The 18,329-nt window shown below is 46.0% G+C and overlaps 1 protein-coding gene across 1 annotated transcript in view; it reads left to right on the forward strand.

Annotated features, from left to right (window-relative positions):
• Nucleotides 1-18,329, forward strand: part of ADAM12 (ADAM metallopeptidase domain 12) — a 392,674-nt gene that overhangs the window by 290,187 nt on the left and 84,158 nt on the right. Inside the window, exons 9-11 of the mRNA XM_079899866.1 lie at nt 5,688-5,857; nt 8,738-8,822; nt 12,371-12,519. Of these exons, the coding sequence (XP_079755992.1) occupies nt 5,688-5,857; nt 8,738-8,822; nt 12,371-12,519 (404 nt within the window). The remainder of the gene's footprint in view (nt 1-5,687; nt 5,858-8,737; nt 8,823-12,370; nt 12,520-18,329) is intronic.

Below are 18,329 nucleotides of genomic sequence, written 5' to 3' on the forward strand. Positions count from 1 at the left end.
ACATCAGGCTTTGTAGGCGCTCCCAGGTGGTTCTCACGTGCTATGTGGCTGGCAGCCCCCGTCTGAACGTAACCATAATTCTTAGCAATAGCCTGTCTCCTGCCTCTGAGGACAGTGGGAGAGGAAAGGGGCCCCGGCTCATTGCTGAACCCCTCATGGCCGGGATTCTCTGAAAGGCTCACACTTTACACATAGCAGTTTGTGGATGCTTCACGGTAGCTATGTTTCCAAACAATCCTATTATATAATATTTGAAGTGAGTTTTCAAAGCTTTCGGGAAAATGAAAACAAAAGCCTTCCGGAGATTCAACTCCATTCTACGAGGACTTATGGGCAGTACCGCGCAGTGTGCATCAAGAATTCGGAATGTATCAGATGTGGTCCATCTGTTCAGGGAGGTCACAGCTTCGTAGAGAAGCAGACCCATAAGCCACTTAGCGTGGACCAGCGTGATGGGAACCAGGTCGATGCTGTCAATCAGGTGCTATGGGGATGCAGAAGAGAATCACTTACTTCCTCCTGGGCGTCAGGGAGGCTTTGCAGGGAGGTGATTTTGCAAGGTGAGTGAAGTTTCACCAGGAGCACAGGCAGGGAGGGCCTGGCTTGCTCCCCACGAGTCTGGACATGGCGAGTAACTCCATCTAACTAAGCGGTGTGTGTGTGTGTGTGTGTGTGCGCGCGCGTGTGTGTGTGTGTGTGTGTGTGCACAGCTAGGGCAGGAGCAGGTGAAGCTGCAGGGGATTCAGTGGCTGGGCCTTGAATGCCCTGCGGAGCCATCTAGACCCCATCGGGATTTTATTCTGCCGTCAGTGGAGAGCAAGGTGAATGTTTTTAAGCAGGGGAGACACACAGGATCACACACAGCTGTGCCTGCAGTTAGTGTGGAGGATGGAGTTCCCAAAGACAAATACAGCTGGTGGGCGTCTATTGTACAGAAATTATGAAGATCTGACCCGGGGCTGGGCAAGTGGGGATGTGAGAAAGACAAGGATTTAGAGACATTTGAAGGGATGGTTCCCAATAAATGTATTGAGCAGTTGCTACGTGCCAGGCTCTAAGTGCTTCGCAGACGCGCCCGGGTGGATACCGGTATTCCCGTTTTTATAGCGGCGGTTTGCAGAGGCTAGTTAAGTGATCAGCCCATGTTCAAACAGCATTGAAAGGCAGCACCAGGAATAAGCCCTGGTCTCCTCTGCAGGAGTTTTTGACCTTGACTGAGCAGAAGCAGAGGCTGAGATGAGCAGGGGTCGCAACGAGCCCAAGTTTGAGATGACAGGTGAAAGAGGCTTCGTACCCAAAGAAGCGAGAGTGGGAGTCTCCTGGGGTGGCCTGAGCAGTCGGAGATCAGGGCCTGGTGCTCAGAGAGAGGCTATGGCTGGATGGAACCTTCTGAAAGCGGGAAAAAACACAGATGGCTTATAGCACCCTGAGATGGTTCCGTCCTCATCCACCAGAACTTTTAGGCAGGTCAGACTCCCAGGCGGCCCATGCTTGCTGATATATGTTGAATAGCTACTTTTTGAAAATTAAACTTTATCCTGAAGTCAAATGGATGCAGGAGAATTTTTGTAAATGGCAAGTCCTTCTGGCAGGGAGGGTGAGAGATGGATCCCAGAGGTTATGACAGAGACAGTAGGAGTCAGACATGGTTCTCAGTCTGGGCTGGGCATTAGAATGCCCTGGAAAGTTTTGTTGGTTGGTTTGTGTGTGTGTGTGTGTCTATATGTTTGTTTTCAAAATGCTGATTCCAAGTCTCAGTCCAGGGACTCTGGTTTGATTGGCCTGGGTGGGGCCTTGGGCGAGTACATTCCAGACGCCTCCAGTGAGATGGGACAACATCCAGATGAAAGCAAAGAATTCAAGTACTTCTTAGGCCTTGGAAGTAAACAGAAGCCATGAACAATATTAAACTCGGGCTGGTAATCGCTGAAATCCTATTTTAAGGTGATGTGCTTGGTCTTCCATGTTTGTGTTTCTCTACGTATTATTCTGTATTATATCTTGCTTCAGTTTGCAAAACCAGAAATGAGCAACTGGGGGTTTGTCAATAATCTGCCCTGGTAATTAAAGAACAGTATATCTGAGAAAAGTCCTGACAGACTCCGTGGAGCTCACCAGCCTGCCTGTTCCTGTGTTTCTGGCAAGGAGAAAGCTGAATTGCTGAGCGCACATATGTGTCTGTCCCCAGCAGACCCTGAAGACCCACTGGGGTACCCAGGCTCCTTGATGTCCTGTTCACCCAAGTCTACTAACTGATGGGCCCTGGGCTCTAGCAAGTATGCCAAAGTTCAGTTTTGCAACTACAAGTGGGAGCATCTTGGCTTAAAAAACAATGACTGTTCCAGTGGCAACTTCCTCATTTGCGGAAATCTTGGCTCTTCTTAGCTATTCTTAACTAGTAACTGCTTGGCCGGCTGCACTGGCTTGAAGGGAAGAGGGAGAAGCACGTCCCGGACTGAGAGTCCGAGAAGTGATTTAGGGACAGAGGTGACATTCAGAAATGTTCAGGCAATTCCCCTGTGTGTGAGACACGGAGAGTGTGTCCAATGCTGTACTGGCAGACAAACCCTTTACGTGGGAAGTAGGACATCCCCCAGGCCCCAGTTATACCGCAGGGCGGGAGCAGCGGGGTGTGTGGCTGCCCAGTTAAGTGATAGCCTCTTTGGCTTCTCCCCTCCAATCTGTCCTGCTTCTTACTCGTGACGAAGTTAGCAACAGCTGCACATCCGTTCAGGCTGCACCTCTGTGACCTACTTCTGAAGGACTCATCTTCCGTGCGTTTAACTTCAGGTATTTTCCCTCTTGTGTGAGTCCTCGTCCCCCCCTTCTCAAACCGGTTGCCTGAGGGGTGCACATTCCCGTGTTGGACCCCAGCAGACCTCCCTGTAATCCTACCCATGTTTTCTCAGATCCGCTTCTTCTAGAAAGCCTTCTTTGAGCCCTCAAGCCCGGCATCCCCTGAACTTCCTGTTTGCGCCCTTCTTGGCAGTTCACTCGCTTGGCATTTACTGGAATAATGGCTAAGTATCCCCTGCCTTGAGCCTCATGCTGACCTCTGAGCATTTGGGAGCAAGGTATCCCAATCCTCGCTCTTTGTGCCAGTGCCAAGCCTAGGACACAGCCAGATTCTTGCCGCGGCTATGTTAATGGGTGACTCAGTTCAGCTGGTCTTGGACGGCGTCCACATGCGTCCTGGGATTCATAGGCTAGGCAGACGGCTGCCAAGCTCCAGTTGTCCTTCTCTCTGGGCCTGGGGTCGCAATGGATCATCTTGGAAGGGAATCTCAGTACTCGCCCTTACCTGGCTGGGTTACTTAGTGGTTTAGAACCCGGGCACCAGCCTGCCTATGCTTAAACCCGGCTATGCCAGTCATGTCTCGAGCGGTCTACCTGGTCCCTCCTTGTCTCAACGTCCTTGACCGTAATGCGGAAATAATAATAGTTCTTGACTCGCAGAGTGTTGCGAGGACCGAGAGACCTACGGGCTGGAAAGCGCATGGCACTGTGCCTAGGACGTTGGAAATGCTCATTAAGTGTTAGCTGTGGTCATTGTTATTAGGAGGAACCAAAGGGAAGCCACCAGCAGAGCCCTGGGAAGAGCATCCCAACAGGCAGCAATGGGACTGCTGTGATGACGTGACGTGAGTTTAGCATATGCGACAGTTAATCTGTAGCACCAGTGTTGAGAGGAGCGACTGTATTTTATGCTTCTAGATATGAAATCTGTTCTGTGACTCGAGACGGCTAATAAATGGAAACTACAACCCATTACTATTACGAAAAGACCCTTGATCAGTAAGCCCCCAAGCCAGCTCTGAGAAATGATGACGGTTAGACCTTGACAGACCTTAGCGACCACTTCCGTATGACGCTCTCTAGAGGCAAACATGGCGTCCCCAGCACAGATGACGACCCTGCAGCCCACGCGGGGCCTCTGCCCCTGAGGATGTCCCTTGGCAGGCTGGTGTGGACGTCGGCACTGGATCGCCTGCGTTTCCCCCTTCTGATCGCTGTTGTCTGTAACACAGCCGAAAGGGTGAGCTCTCCAGGGAAGCATAGCAACCAGGCATGTGCGCTCAGAGTCCAGATGGGGCCAGGACCTTGATTTTGCCTGGAAAGCCTGGGCTGGGAGCTTGCAAGTGGATACCACAGGCGAGGCAATTCTTGATTAAAAACAAGCTGTAAGGCAGCATTTAGGTCGTATAATTGTCTCATTAACTTATTAATGTAATGCCCATAATTGTTATCTGCTTGAAACCGACTTGGACCGCTGTGATCCGTTTAGACTCTGTGATGTAGTTTGTGCTTCAGCCACATTCTTCTGCTAACCTAATGCTCACCAGATGACTGGGGAGAGATCAGCGAGGGAAAAGATGAACCTGCCTTTTGTGGGTCAGAACCCGGGGTCAGTGCTCAGCCTCATGGAGTTTATTGCCCCTGAGCTCAGCACATTGGAATGGGGCTTAACTATCAGATGCGGAGCTTCTGTGATTTTTGTTATTTGTTGGCTCAGAGGCTTCTAGCAACTAAGAATAGGACCTGCTCCCATCTGGAGCTTGACTTTAGCTGCCACATCTTTCTCCTTGGCTGCCTGGAGTATCAGAAGACGAGGATGTTCTCATTGCGCACTGCCTTACACGTTGCAGGCTTTGAAAGAGTGTACAGCCAGCCAGATGATTCCCACTTCCTTACCCCCTGGACCCTGAGCAAAGAGCCGTCTCCATGTCTGTGTGATACCATGGGGGTAGCAAGGTAGTCGGGGGCAATGGGGAATTCTTACCTCTACCCTGACCCCTCATCCTGCCCTAGTAAGCTCGTCTGGGACAAAACTATCCCATAGACATTGGAAGAGTTGCTCTACCTGCTTCCAACCCAAGATGATCTGTTTGTGGAGAAAGGGCTGTAGGTTGAAGTCAGGACACAGAAAGATGGGGGGGTGGGGGGGTGGAGCAGAAAAGCAAGAAGACTTGAAGTGAGTGGCATGCCTGAAAACAGAGGAATTTCCTTTACCAGACCTTTCCCATGACGCTGTTGGTGAACTGGCTGTGGGAAGAATGGTCCTCAAAGTTCCTGGAGAAGGGTTCTGTGCATGCCTTTATCACCCTGAAAGATACTGATCTGTTCATTCAGTTAAAACCTTCTGGGTCAATTATAGGTGACAGAATATGACAGGGTCAGCAAAATCTGATTTTTTGCTGAAAAATTAATACAGATTCATTTTCAGTAACTCACAGGTAGAACATTTCTCTTAAAATGAACAAATTACTGCACTTGGCAGTGTCTGAAAGACCCTAATTCACTTACTGTTTTTCTTGCAGTAGATATGAACTGGCAGTCTTCAGCTGTAATGTGACGACTTTAGCAATAATAACACATCTATACGCCCATTTCAAATCACCAGTGAATCGGTTGAAATGTGTGCTTCCCTACAAATTAGGGCAGACATCAGAAAGACTGGCAACTCTAACATCTAATTGGTCAACCACATTTGAGAACCCAGTTAGCACATCACCTTGCATCAGACACTGAAAATATTCCTCCAGTTCTAATGCCACGGGAACAAGGAGCACAGAGAGGTTTTTCATGTCACGGCAATGGAGTTCAGAGCTCGCCAGTCTGTTCTACTCGGCGTGGTAAGTTCTCATTAACGTGATCCCCCAGGGATGCCTGTCTTCTGTCTCCCTCAGTTTTACAGACCGCTGAACATTCGAATCGTGTTGGTGGGCGTAGAGGTGTGGAACGACATCGACAAATGCTCCATAAGTCAGGACCCATTCACGAGCCTCCACGAGTTTCTGGACTGGAGAAAGATGAAGCTTCTACCTCGCAAATCCCATGACAACGCACAGCTTATCAGGTAAGGCATCTGTTGTCTCTCCTTTGCTTAAAATAAAAGAGTGATCTCAGCACACCTGCTCTCCCTCTTAGCCTCACCCGGCAGTCCACGAAGCTGCACGTCATTCAGCAGAACACACTGACTGGACCAGGGGCAAAGGGGGCTTCTCAGCCCACACTGTGGGGGCGGGGTGGGGAGGAGGGGAGAGGCCATCTCGATTGAAATTGGGGGCTGTTGGAAAAGTCTTTCTCTGCATTCCCTGGGAAAACTATCCCTCTGGCTGATGTCTATTTCCTTCGTCTAACACCTGGACATTTCCTCTATGCAACTGTTTCCAGGCTGAGTCTTTTTTTTCTCTCTTTTTTGGCGGCACCGCACAGCACGCGGGATCTTAGTTCAATCCCCGGCCAGGCATTGAACCCGCGCCCCCTGCAGTGGAAGCGTGGAGTCTTAACCACTGGACCGCCAGGGAAGTCCCAAGTCTTTTTTTTTTTTTTTAATACTATTAATCCATGAAGGTTTTTATTATGACTTCTCAAATTTAATTTACAGATTATATGTGTCATAAAGACAATCGAAATAACATTTTGACATTCACAAATACTTTTCTTTTTTTCATGTTTTTCTCTCATGTTTTTATTTATTTGTTTATCGACCTTTTCATTTCTTTTTTGTTCAATTTTTGTTTTATATTGGAGTATAGTTGATTAACAATGTTGTGTTAGTGTCAGGTGTACAGCAGAGCGATGCAGTTATACATATACAGGTATCTATTCTTTTTTGAATTCTTTTCCCATTTAAGTTATTACAGAATATTGAGCAGAGTTCCCTGTGCTATACGGTAGGTCCTTGTCGGTTCTCTATTTTAAATATAGTGGTGTGTATATGTCAATCCCTAACTCCCAATTTATCCCTCCCTCTAGGCTTAGTCTTGATATAAAGTTGTCCTGAGTAGTATATTTTTGAAAAGCTCATGTTCTGTCATTATTAGTGAAAAATATTTATGCAAGATCTGAAGGCAGTACATTAGGGTGATCGTTGTCAGCTGCCTGGAAAAAGAAAATCTTTATGCCTCCTGTTTTGCTGTTACTCTTGGTTTTCTAGATCAGAGAATACCAGCAGTGTCACAGATTAACCTTGTGTTCTGTTGTTCAATCAATGTGTATTGAGCACAAACGAGGAACAAAACATGTTTTAGGGGCTTTGAACATAATGGTGACCAACATTGTAAACCTGCCCACTTTTGGGAGTCTCCAGTTTACTGGGAGGAGGCAATAACAAACAAAGACATTTCAGAGCGTGATGAGGGTCGTGAAGATAATAAAATGAGGGAAAGCACACCTATGATATAGTATAATACATTGGTACCATGTTACAGACACCTTTATAGTTAAACAAAAAATGTCATAATCTAAGTTGGTATGGAGTAGGTTTTCCCTAAACTGAACAGCTTTTTATTAAGATTCTTAAACAGTTTATGCCATTATTATGTTCTCGTGTCGCTCATATCACTGAATTGAAAGCCTTAGGGTCAGAGACACTTTTCTTTGACAAATTGGATCTAGTTTACTGAACATTTATGGGAAGCTGAAAGGCAGTCCTACCCTAACCTCACTTTCGCAGAGGCCTTCCTCTGAACTGAGGCTGTGGGCATTCCCTGATGATTTACTTTGGCCATTTCATGGGGCTGTTTTTTTTTTCCCACCCTGGGTATTTGTGGTTGCCTCATATTTTATGCATTGATTAAGCCTGAACTACTAAAAATAGAGTCAGAGTGTTTTGTTTTGATTTTTTTCCCCCAAATGGAGTCTGTCCAACTTGAACATCTGGAAGTAAATTAGCCTCTTATATAACCTTATTTATATATATATATATATATATATATATATATATAGGTGTAATTGTATCTGTTAAAACGGTCTATATAGATGTAAATATAAAAGCTGCAATCACTACTACTGTACATACGCGTGTAATAGGATGGCTGGTTGGCTGGATGGAGAGATGGGTGATTGGATACATACGTACATAGGTGAGGTTATATTTTGTATATACTTATCCCATTTCATCCAACTGAGCACTGCTAAATATATAACTTTTCAAATAATTTGTGTAATAGCTATATATGTACATGGCCAAGATAACATGGGTAAGTCACTTTTTCCCTTAAAGGAGATTCAGCAAATACAGTTTTTAATTTTTAATGCATGAGGTTGGAATTACTAGCATTGCATTAAAGAGGCCTTGATGTCATTACTCATTGATTAAGATTCCATATAGGGGAAAAGCCACGCCTAAGCCATGAGCTCCCCTTCCGGAAGCTTCCTCCTGGGATGCCAAGGCTTTGTGGGTGCTAACTTCTACGCTGACTCCAGAGGGTCAATCATTTTCTGCCAGTCTCACTTTTGCAAGCTATATCAGCAGGACATTTGGGAGGAGTTTGGGTTTCTGGCCTAATTGTAATGTTACCCAGGAAAGCAAAATTCAGCTGCAACAGAAAATCTAGTAAAGCATCTAATGCCTTTCACTTGTTAACAGTGATTCTCTGTGACTCTTTTCAGCCCTAAGGTCAGCAGACGTGGTTGCAAAGGAACAGCTCCCCGCCCAGTTCATTAGAAAATAGCAGGTTACAACTTATAAACATATAAGTCGTGACTAGCTGTTGTCCCGAGTCTTGAAAACAAAAATCTGAAAGGATTAGGAGACGATGGTGAACTGGAAGATAAATTTTAGAAGAACCAAAGATAAAAATCACCCGTAAACATACTCTCATGCCGCTCTTTTCGTCTTTGCCTATGCTTGTGCAGTTTTCCTGTTGGAGTGTAGGAACGTCCAGCCGAATTTCAAATATTAGAAAATGGCCTTATACTGACTGAAGAAAGTCCTTTCTTTTCCTTCTAGTGGAGTGTATTTCCAGGGGACCACCATCGGCATGGCGCCCATCATGAGCATGTGCACGGCGGAACAGTCCGGGGGAATCGTCATGGTAAGCCAGGAGCACCGGGAATCCGACAGCCAAGTCCAGACCCAATTCTCTTGATGATTTCCCAGGAAATCTCTACTTTCACCAGACTTTGTAGAATTAGGTCCTTTTCTTTAATGCTGCTGAGATATAATTCTACCCTTTTTCTAGCTCTGCTTATGATCTGCCATACCCGACAGCACTCTAGGGACTGTTTATAAAACACATGACGCCGCACACAGGAAGGCTGAGTGTGTGAAAACAGCCCAGGGAAAGCCAGTCTACACCTTTTGCGGAGAGAAAGTTTCAAGTGGGATTTTGATCCACCCGCCTCCATCCAGGAATTCCTCCCGGCACTGGGATGAGCCAGGTCACTGGGGTTCCCCCCATCGCTCAGCTTCTGGGATGGGCTGTGATCTCACCAAATATTGCCGTTAGAATGGCTTTCTGATTGTTCTCCCTCCAGGCACGATAGCCAAAAGTCTGAGGTTTTTAACTATTTACCACTGCAAATGCTTGACATACCTCCTAGCCAGTGTCCAATCTGTCTTTACACTAACCTTATTCTTGGAAGGCAGAGACCTAGGTTTATTGCCTTACAAGGATCATTTTGTCATATTACATATGTCTGTAAAAGGAAATAGAATGGGGAGACTACTGGGGACTTGTTTCTTGTGAATTTAAGAGGGAGGTAACTCTGACAGGTTCCCCTTCATCAGGTAACTAAAGGAAAGGTTTTCACCCCATGCTGTCACTGACCCTGATGGGAAAACAGAGTGTCCCCTCTGCACCAGCCCTCAGATAGGGAGTGTCCTCGGAGACGATTCCACCATCTCTGTTAAACAAACAGAAGCTTGCCCTTCCAAGAAACCATGAATTCCTCCACGTTTTTCAAACAGAACATTTGTGAATATTCCATTGTATTGAAGGGCTGAAGGAGTAACGTTCTGCTGACTTTTATTTGCTCTCCACGTACTGCCCAGCCTAATCTTCTTAGTGAATATCCACAATGAATATTTTCCTCTTCTCTGGGTGGCGCTGGTAATTAACATAAACATTCACTGAATGTGTAGGCTGAGGAGGCTGTTTGGAGGGATGGCACTCACCCAGTGGACTTCTGGCTTCGACGGGCTACCCTCTGGTTTCCTTTGAACCCGGAAGCCTTCCAGTGATCTCCACCATGGAAGTCACTGGAAAGTTTGGGTTTTGTTGATGCCAGGTTCATTTCAAGTCAGATCCCAACGGTCTTTTTACAGAGCAGCCCGTAAAGTTTTAAGAGGGAATCATTTTCTGTTTCATGGTTCCATGGTCCATCGCTACTGACTTTGCCACTTAAAATTGGCATAAATATTTTTTAGAGCTGAAACTGAATTCCTTATAAGTATGGCGGGTTCTGCAGCTGTGGAGTGTTCAGAGGTTCTTATAACCCATCTGATGGTATTAAGCAACTTTTTAAAGTTCACGTCCTTTATTCTGTTTCCATGCAAGCATTTGGTCAAGATTCCTTCTTTAAAAGGAGACAGGGAAGCCTATTTAAAGAAAAAAAAAGATCAAAATGAATGTGGGGAAATAGAAGCAGATGTATGTACTGCAATAGGAATCAAGTCAACCAGAGTTAATCAATAAGAAATGTTTGATGGGCCGGCCAGCAGTAAAGCCCATCCTTAGGCTCACTGTTTGTTTACTCCACATAGAAGAGAAGCATCATGTAGGCTGAAAGTCCACAGCTCCTTCAGTTTCTATAACATTCATGAGATCAACAAAATCAGTATCTTGACCAGATCTAAAGCGTCTAGACTTTTTCCTATTGTGTCTCTAAAGTTGAATTCGTGGGTGTTACGTACGACCGTGCCTCTTTCAAGGACTCACAAATCTAAGAGGAAGGAGATCATGTCGCAAGGAAGCAGGAATCCTAATCACACTGAAAATTTGAGTTCTGTACTGTTTCTCTAGTTTTCCAAGATAGAACAGATCACTAATTTTAGTCACTTCAAGCCGTGCCTTTGTATCTAACTGGACTAAAACAGTCTTGGTTTGGAGATAACGCCAGAAATAAAGAAATAGGTTTTTGTCTTATTAGAAATATGAACTGTTTATCAGGGTCTCTTAAGAGACATACTGTGTATAATCACCTATGCGTGAAAGAGTACGAAACAATTAGGCAATTCAAGACAAAACCAAGATATTCAGTGATACAAAAGAATCTGATGAAGAGTCATTTTTTAAGGATGAATTCCTTGAATTTTTGTGCCAAAGCATGCTAGGTTCAGCCCTCAGCATTCTTAGATTGAAGAAAATCGATTTCCTGAAACACGTTTGCGAAGCTTCCTACAACAGGAAACTAAAATCTACACAAAGTCATTTGTTAGGAATTTCATCTATTCTAAGAATAACTTGGTTCTTTGACATGACACTCTTTTCTTAGACTGAGGGCCAGTGAGAAAGGTAGCTACAGCTGTAACCACCAACAAGCCTATAAAACCTTATATGAACACACCTATATCAAGAGGCCCCGCAAAGATTGTCTGTACAGGAATAATGCGTTCTCTAAAGCACAGTGTCGCTGTTTCCTGGAAACCTCTTGGGTAGCCTCTTATCTCCTTCCTGGGTAGCACAAAGCAGGATTCAATGTTACCTTCATTACTCTGTGGTGTGCAGGCTCTTGCAGAAACACCAATCATGGGCACCATTTCTGCAAATCAACTAATTTTAGTTCGTTAAAGTTGAGTAATGATATTTTAAAAATTAATTTCTAATATCTCTTTAGCCAAGCCATGCATGCACTCCACTAAGTTAAGGGTGGCCAAGCAGTGCTTGCTGGGTGGAGAACCCGCCTTCCAAAACCAAGCAAAAGGTTGAGTGGACTCCCAAGAGCAAAAGTCAGAGAGTCAGGATGCCTCCATCCATTTCCAAAATCTACCTGACAAAACAAAGGGCCAGCAAGAGTAAGGCGCAACTGGATAACAATCTTAATCCAATGAGTCTTCAGATTACTCGATGTCGTTAGCTTTTATGGTGCATTCTTATGAATATTCCAAGGACCCTTCTCTACCAAGTAGACAGCAAGAGGCATACTCAGTAACACTCGCTCAGATCTTATTTATACTGTTCAAAGTATGCTTCCCCTAACGACTTTATACCAGCATCATCTCAATCAGGGAGAAAACGGTACTTTCATTACCCGTGAAGGAACAAGCTGCTTCTTCCTATGATACAGGACAACTTTTTGCTTCATTCAGTAGAATGGTGTCTTGTGAGAGATTGTAGGAAGCGAGAGGGAAATGATTGCCCTGATTATTTCATGTAAAGACACAAGGAATCCTACGTGTATTCATGAGGAATGCATTCTTCAGCAGAGGGGCCCCCAAACTAGTTGAATAAAATAGATCAAATCTTTTTTTAAGTTTGAACTATATAATGGGGCTCTATCTTGGTTCCTTGTAGGAGATTGGACTCCATTAAATGTTTATAAAAGATAAATATCTGGGGGCCAGGGCTGAGGGGAGGGGGGTGGCTGGGAAAGAGGCCAAAAAGATGTGAACTATACATTGTGCTCTTGTATTTTCTTTGAGGACCATTCAGACAGTCCCCTTGGCGCAGCTGTGACCCTGGCCCATGAGCTGGGACACAATTTCGGGATGAACCATGACACCCTGGAGAGGGGCTGTAGCTGCAGAACGGCTGCTGACAAAGGAGGCTGCATCATGAACCCCTCAACCGGGCAAGTACTGATGCTTCCAGCTGCTCTGAGAGTCGGGATGCAGCTTGACATATGTATTGGGAAACAGCTGGGCAAAGAGCTCCCTGGTTTTCTGGCCAGAGCGCCCATGGAAGCTTCCCGAAAGAAATTCCGTGGACCGTGCTTCCCTGAGAGAAGCACCCAGATTGCAGAGCACAGGGCGTGAGGCCTGAGCGCCTCCCTGAGAAGTGGTGGGCACGGATCCTGCCTTTGTTCAGAGATCGCGAATTACCCTACAATCCCAGCACCTGGTTTTGATTCGCACCTACAGCTCCGTCTGGGCGTGGTAAAGCCACGGGGCAAAGTGGGCGCGGTTAGATGGGTCCCGTGCGGGGACGTGCGTCTTCCCTCTGGGTTGGCCCTGGGGCGGAGCTGAAATGTGTCAGTAGCTTGGGGATTTGTAGGGTCCCCGCCTCTAATACCACATCCCCTTCTCAGATCTTAAAGGTTTAAATGATGGGACTTTTCCTTTTCAGTAAATTATGTCATTCTTCCTCATTTCATGCCTTTCTGAAACGCTAGACTTGATTCACCCAGGAAAAAAGGAAGACAGTTTCATTACTGCAGCATTCAGAGGAGGTAGAAATAGATGCAACTTGGAGTGATTACAGATTACGATGTGTCCCTACACCTCTACGGGCCCCTCCCAAACTAGAATGGTGTGCTAACGTAGGAAGATTTTCACTAGTGGAGGAAAGCACGCACTTGTTATGATGCCGGCTTCCTTTTTGTACCTTGAGACCTTCCCAGTGCTTTTATCTTTACGGCACTTCCTAGGCCAAGTCTGCTCTCTGAGTTTGCTGAAAGGTAGCACTGGGAACAAGAAGCAAGTGCGGACGGGCAGCCCGAAGGCTGGCCTCTGCGAGGTCGTGGTGTACGCGGGGGGCGGGGCACCTACTTAAAGAGGATTGAAAGTGCCGGAAGAGGGATGGATCGTTACAGAACGTGGTTATGCTCTTACAACCAATAGCCTCGTGGGCCTCCTCTTGAATGGCCTGTAGGGCAGAACTTCATGGCTCACATCGTGTTGTTTCACGGGAGCTGGTCGCTAAGGCGTCTTTCCCCAGCAAGGCACTGCTTCTCTGGTCCATCACCACCGTCAGCACAAAGCCTTCAGGTGTGCATTGTTTTTGCTCGAGGTTCTGTCTTAAGCACAATTCCAGGGACTCACCAAGACCTAGTAGAGGAACTTGCTTTCTGAGTCTGTGATGACAGAAGCCTAGAACCTGAGCAGGAAGTGAAAGTATCTTAGGCCCAACACCAACAGGAAGTGAAACGTTGCAAAACTCAACGAGGGGAGCTTCCCCAAAGGGAGGCAGATTGCTGCCAGAAGTAGTGCCCCTTGTCATTTCAACTCCCCGGGCAGGGGCAGAATAGCTGCTTGTTGGGTATTTGGGGCAAAGAATCCCTTCTTAGGGGGTGAGGTTGGGCCAGGGCCTGCGGGTGTCTTCTGTTTCCAACATTCCACCAGCCCAGATAGGGTCCAGAATCTCTGGGGAGGAGATTGGCAGGAAGGTGACGTGAAACTGAGCGGTCTTCGTGCTTTCTCATTCCTGATGAGCTCCGAGTGGCCACGGAGAATGCAGCCTGTGCCAATCTCCCTGATCATTAAGTAGGCACAAACGCACCAGCCTATGTGCCTCCAAAAGTGGTTCTCAAAGACTAAGATTGGATTGTTAATGTTCCAGACCTCGTGATAAAAGAGACGAATGGAAGAGAGGAAAATCTAGATTGGGGATGTTACACTGGGATTGAAGAGGCCTGGTAGCCTCAATTCTGACACTAGTTGTTTTTGGTAAAACAAGCAAATTAGTAGCCCCTCTGGCTCTTACGTTTTTATCAGGAAAATGAGTGATCAGTCTTTATTTTTCCTTCCTTCCTTCCTTCTGTCCTTCCTTCCTTCCATCCATCCATCCATCCATTTGTCCCTCTTTTCATCATCCCATCCATCCATCCATTCATTCATCCACCTATTCTTTCACTTGTTTGTTCACACATTCAACAAATCCTTTGACTCCTGTGTTTTTTGTTGTGGAGAATGCACAGATGAGGAAGACCTACAGCCCTAAGAGTCCTACAGCTCTGGAGGCACAATGGCAAGGCATTGCTTTCTGGTACTCTCTGTAATTCTGTGTAAATCCCTTCAAATTGGAAAGTCTTCATGGCAGCGTTTAAGGATTGCAAGCCAAATTACCCTGGAGATATTTGAAAATCAGAGGTAGAAATGGTATTGTTAAGGGCTCAGCAAATCATTTAAAAAGCGTCTTTTTTCTGACCAGGGGTTTGCTAATAGCCTTTCCTTGATTTATACCTTATTAGCGATTTCTGAGTTTCCTCTTTTGCTGAGCTCGTGCTTTCGCGTAAATCTTTTCTATTTGGTTCTCATTTATGATCCCACATTCCTGTCCAGAGAGTGGTGTTTTTAATTTTCTCAGATGGAAAGAAACTTCCTAAGCAAGTGGGTGAATTAATCACAAAAGCCCACAGTAAGGAGGAGGTCAAGCTGTTCTGGCCATCTCAGTCATCCATCACCCATTTTAGAATTTCCAGGCTGCTTTTAATCTCCAGTATTATCTCGACGTGGTCATTCTCTTACCTCATAGAGTCCCCACGAGAGTGGGAGAGTGGATTAAATGAGATCATGTGTCTTTGTAAATTGTAAATCACTCCACAAATATATGGAGGTATTATTATTTAGCTTACAGGGACCTTGGAACCATTGAAGAGTTAAAGGCTTTTTTGTTTTTTCAGAATTCCTGCTTATAGTTGCTGGAAAGCGCTTCCAGTGCCATGTAAGTGCCCGTGGTGTCTGTGTGAGCGGCTCATTTTCAACTGGCCCACACCCTAACCTTCCTCCCAACTTCCTCCCCACTGCTGATTCAGACATGAGTGGCAAATGTTAAAATGTGATTTAAGTCTCAGCCCCAAAGGTGACTTGCAAAGAGATGAATCAAGGACTGCTTTCACGATACGAAAGTCTCCCAGAATCGAAAAGAACCATGTACTGCAGATGGTTTAAAGGAAAGAAATGCATCCCTTAATACCCCTTGTTTATTCTTTATCAAAACATTCCAGAATCCTAACCCTGACCTTTCACCAACTGCTATCGTTGACGAATTGGACCCAAAGGCCTAAAAAGACGAGGATGGAGGACAATTCTTTTAAACATGGGTGTCATGACTTCAGTTGCGTGTTACGGGAATAGTTGGCGGGGGTGTCCTTACAGTTTGTATCATTAATCACTGCGAGTCTGTGAGTGTGTGTGAGTGTGTGTGAGTGTGTTGTGTGTCTTTGGATTGTTAACATTAAGGCCTGTCTTGGAAATGACTCCTTGGCAAAAGCAGTATCTGGGGATTCGTGTGGGAGATTGAACTCAGTTGAGTCCACCCATTGATGAGCATCTCGGAGCATTTGGTCTTCAAGGGGTTGAGGACTAAGTATGCCACATTTATGGGAGTAAGAAAAACGTGAATAATTGGAGCACTTTGGGAAAAGAATATTTGCTATAATAGTAAATGTCACTTCCTAGAGTAGAAAAAAAAGGCAGTATTAACATTCAAAAACTACTCTCAGAGCTCCCTTTTATTTTTTCGCGGAAAATTTTCTGTTACTGTGAGAGTTGGAGTCAAAGAGCCATCTCCTGAGGGGATGCAGCTGGATCGGAAACCCACGGTAACTCAGCTCCTGCAGCGTGCCACCTGCTTTGATAGATGTTGGGGTTATTTCAGCCACGAACAGGACAGACCCTTTTCTTGCCCTCATGGAACTTGCATTCTTGTGGGGAAGACAGTCTGGAAAAACAGTAAATCAAAAACTGCAGGTTGGAAGAAGTGCTATGAAGGAAGAAGAGGAAGAGGATAGAAAGGAGACACGTGGGCTGGGGGACCCGACATTAATTAGTGGTTTGGGGGAGACCTCTCCATGGAGACAACGTTTAAGCCAAGACCAACAGGAAGAGAGGGATGGAGAGCCTGCAGAGATGGAAGGACATGGGCTTGGGCAGGTGGGACACCATGAGGAGGGAAAGCATCGCTGACGGGAAGCCAGTGGCTGGTGGGGCTGGATCGGAATGGGGTGGGGCTGGAGGGAAGTGGTGCTGATGCCACTGGAGAGAAAGGAGGGGCCAGAGCACGCAAAGCCCACGCCACGGTAGGAACGTGGATTCATCTCTAGGGCAGGGAACCATCATTGGAGGGGTTTAGGCGGGACAGTAACATGATCTGAGTCTTCTTTTAAGAATTCTTCACTTTTAAGAAGATGGCGTAGCATCTGAGCTATTGTAGTTTGCCAAATTAAGGGGTTTACTGTCTGTAAAAAATAGGGGGGAGCTTCTTGTCAAAAAAGAAATGGTATATAAACTCTCGTTTTATTTCAGTGTCATTACTAGGCACTCGGAATCCCTTAAGCGGGGGGGGGGGAGGGGGGGGGCGGATCGCACCGCAGCTTCACCCGCTCACCTCAGCGGTCTTCTAGACCTGACGTCAAAGGTTCTCTTCTGTTTAGGATTTCACTTTGCTTTCCCTCTAGTAAGATTCTTTAAGGGCTCTACTTCAACAGCCACAAAAGAGCACTTCCACACTCTATATATCTGAAGGGATATATACAGATCTAGATATCTGGTATATCTGAAGCCATAGTTTTCATGCTGATACTAAGATGCAGAGCTTGGGGCTGTTTGGGTTTTGTTTAATCCAGACTGGCAGACGGCTCTCAAGCAAAGAATGTGCTGCCTGGCTGCCGAGGGACAGTGGAGGGCAGTGCGCAGAGCGCCCTGGAGACTGCGGGCCGAGAAAATAAGCGAACGCGGGTTACCGCCTGCTCGCTCACCAGGGGTGTGGATAATTCACATTCAGCTGAGGCTGGGCATTCTACGTCTACCAGTAGATCAAATCACCACGTTCAAGGTGAGAGCATTGCCATTCCACTTCCTCCGAAGTGTGGATAATTGGCTCATTCGATTCCGTATAATTCAATTCAGGAAACATTCATCGCATACCTCCCTGCTGCACAGCTGTCTGGACGTGGATCACAGCTGGATGGCCTCCACCCAAGTTCAACCTTCTCTCAGGAAAGCTGAGAGGACACAGGCCCTGCCTCCAACTCAGGAAACAGGGCTGGGTGACCAATTATAGCAAAACCACTCATTTACTCAGCTTGTATTTTCTGGGTACCTGTGTGCCAGACTCCAATGTGCAGAGTGGGGCCACAGACACGAAAGGCAGGAACCTCGATTTCTAGGCCCTTATATTGTGCTAGGGATCCCAGGCAAGTAAACTGGTGATTACAGACTGGAAGCTCAGGGCTGCTAGGGGACATTTTGGGGTGCCATGGGGCTCACCACAGGGGCACCTAATCTCATCTATTTACACAATCCTGGGTATCATAACATCATCTATAAGTACTTCAGTTGTGCCTCTAAAAGATAAGGAGAAAATTTTAAACATCACCATAATAGCATCTCACGTCTTTAAAAAAATGACCGATAATTCATTGTGAACAAGGAGCAAAGGTTGGAAGGGGTGGTGGGCAGGGAACATTCTGGAGTAAAGTCCAGTCTGAACCCATCCCGGAAGAATTGCATAGGGTTAGGCAGACCCTCCTCGAGAATTCCTAGCTCATGTTACAGGAAATTTGGATTTATTTTTGAGGAGGCCTCTATCTGAAAATGTGGTTCGGGAAACTAAAATCAACTGCACTTTTCAGTGAAAAGTTCCCAAGTTTCAGATGTGGTAGGAACTGACAGAAATTCGATGTATCTGGAAAGGCTATCCCCTCTCAAGAAACACTTGCTT

The sequence above is a fragment of the Stenella coeruleoalba genome, assembly GCF_951394435.1.
Source record: "Stenella coeruleoalba genome assembly, chromosome: 16".
Lineage (NCBI taxonomy): Eukaryota > Metazoa > Chordata > Mammalia > Artiodactyla > Delphinidae > Stenella > Stenella coeruleoalba.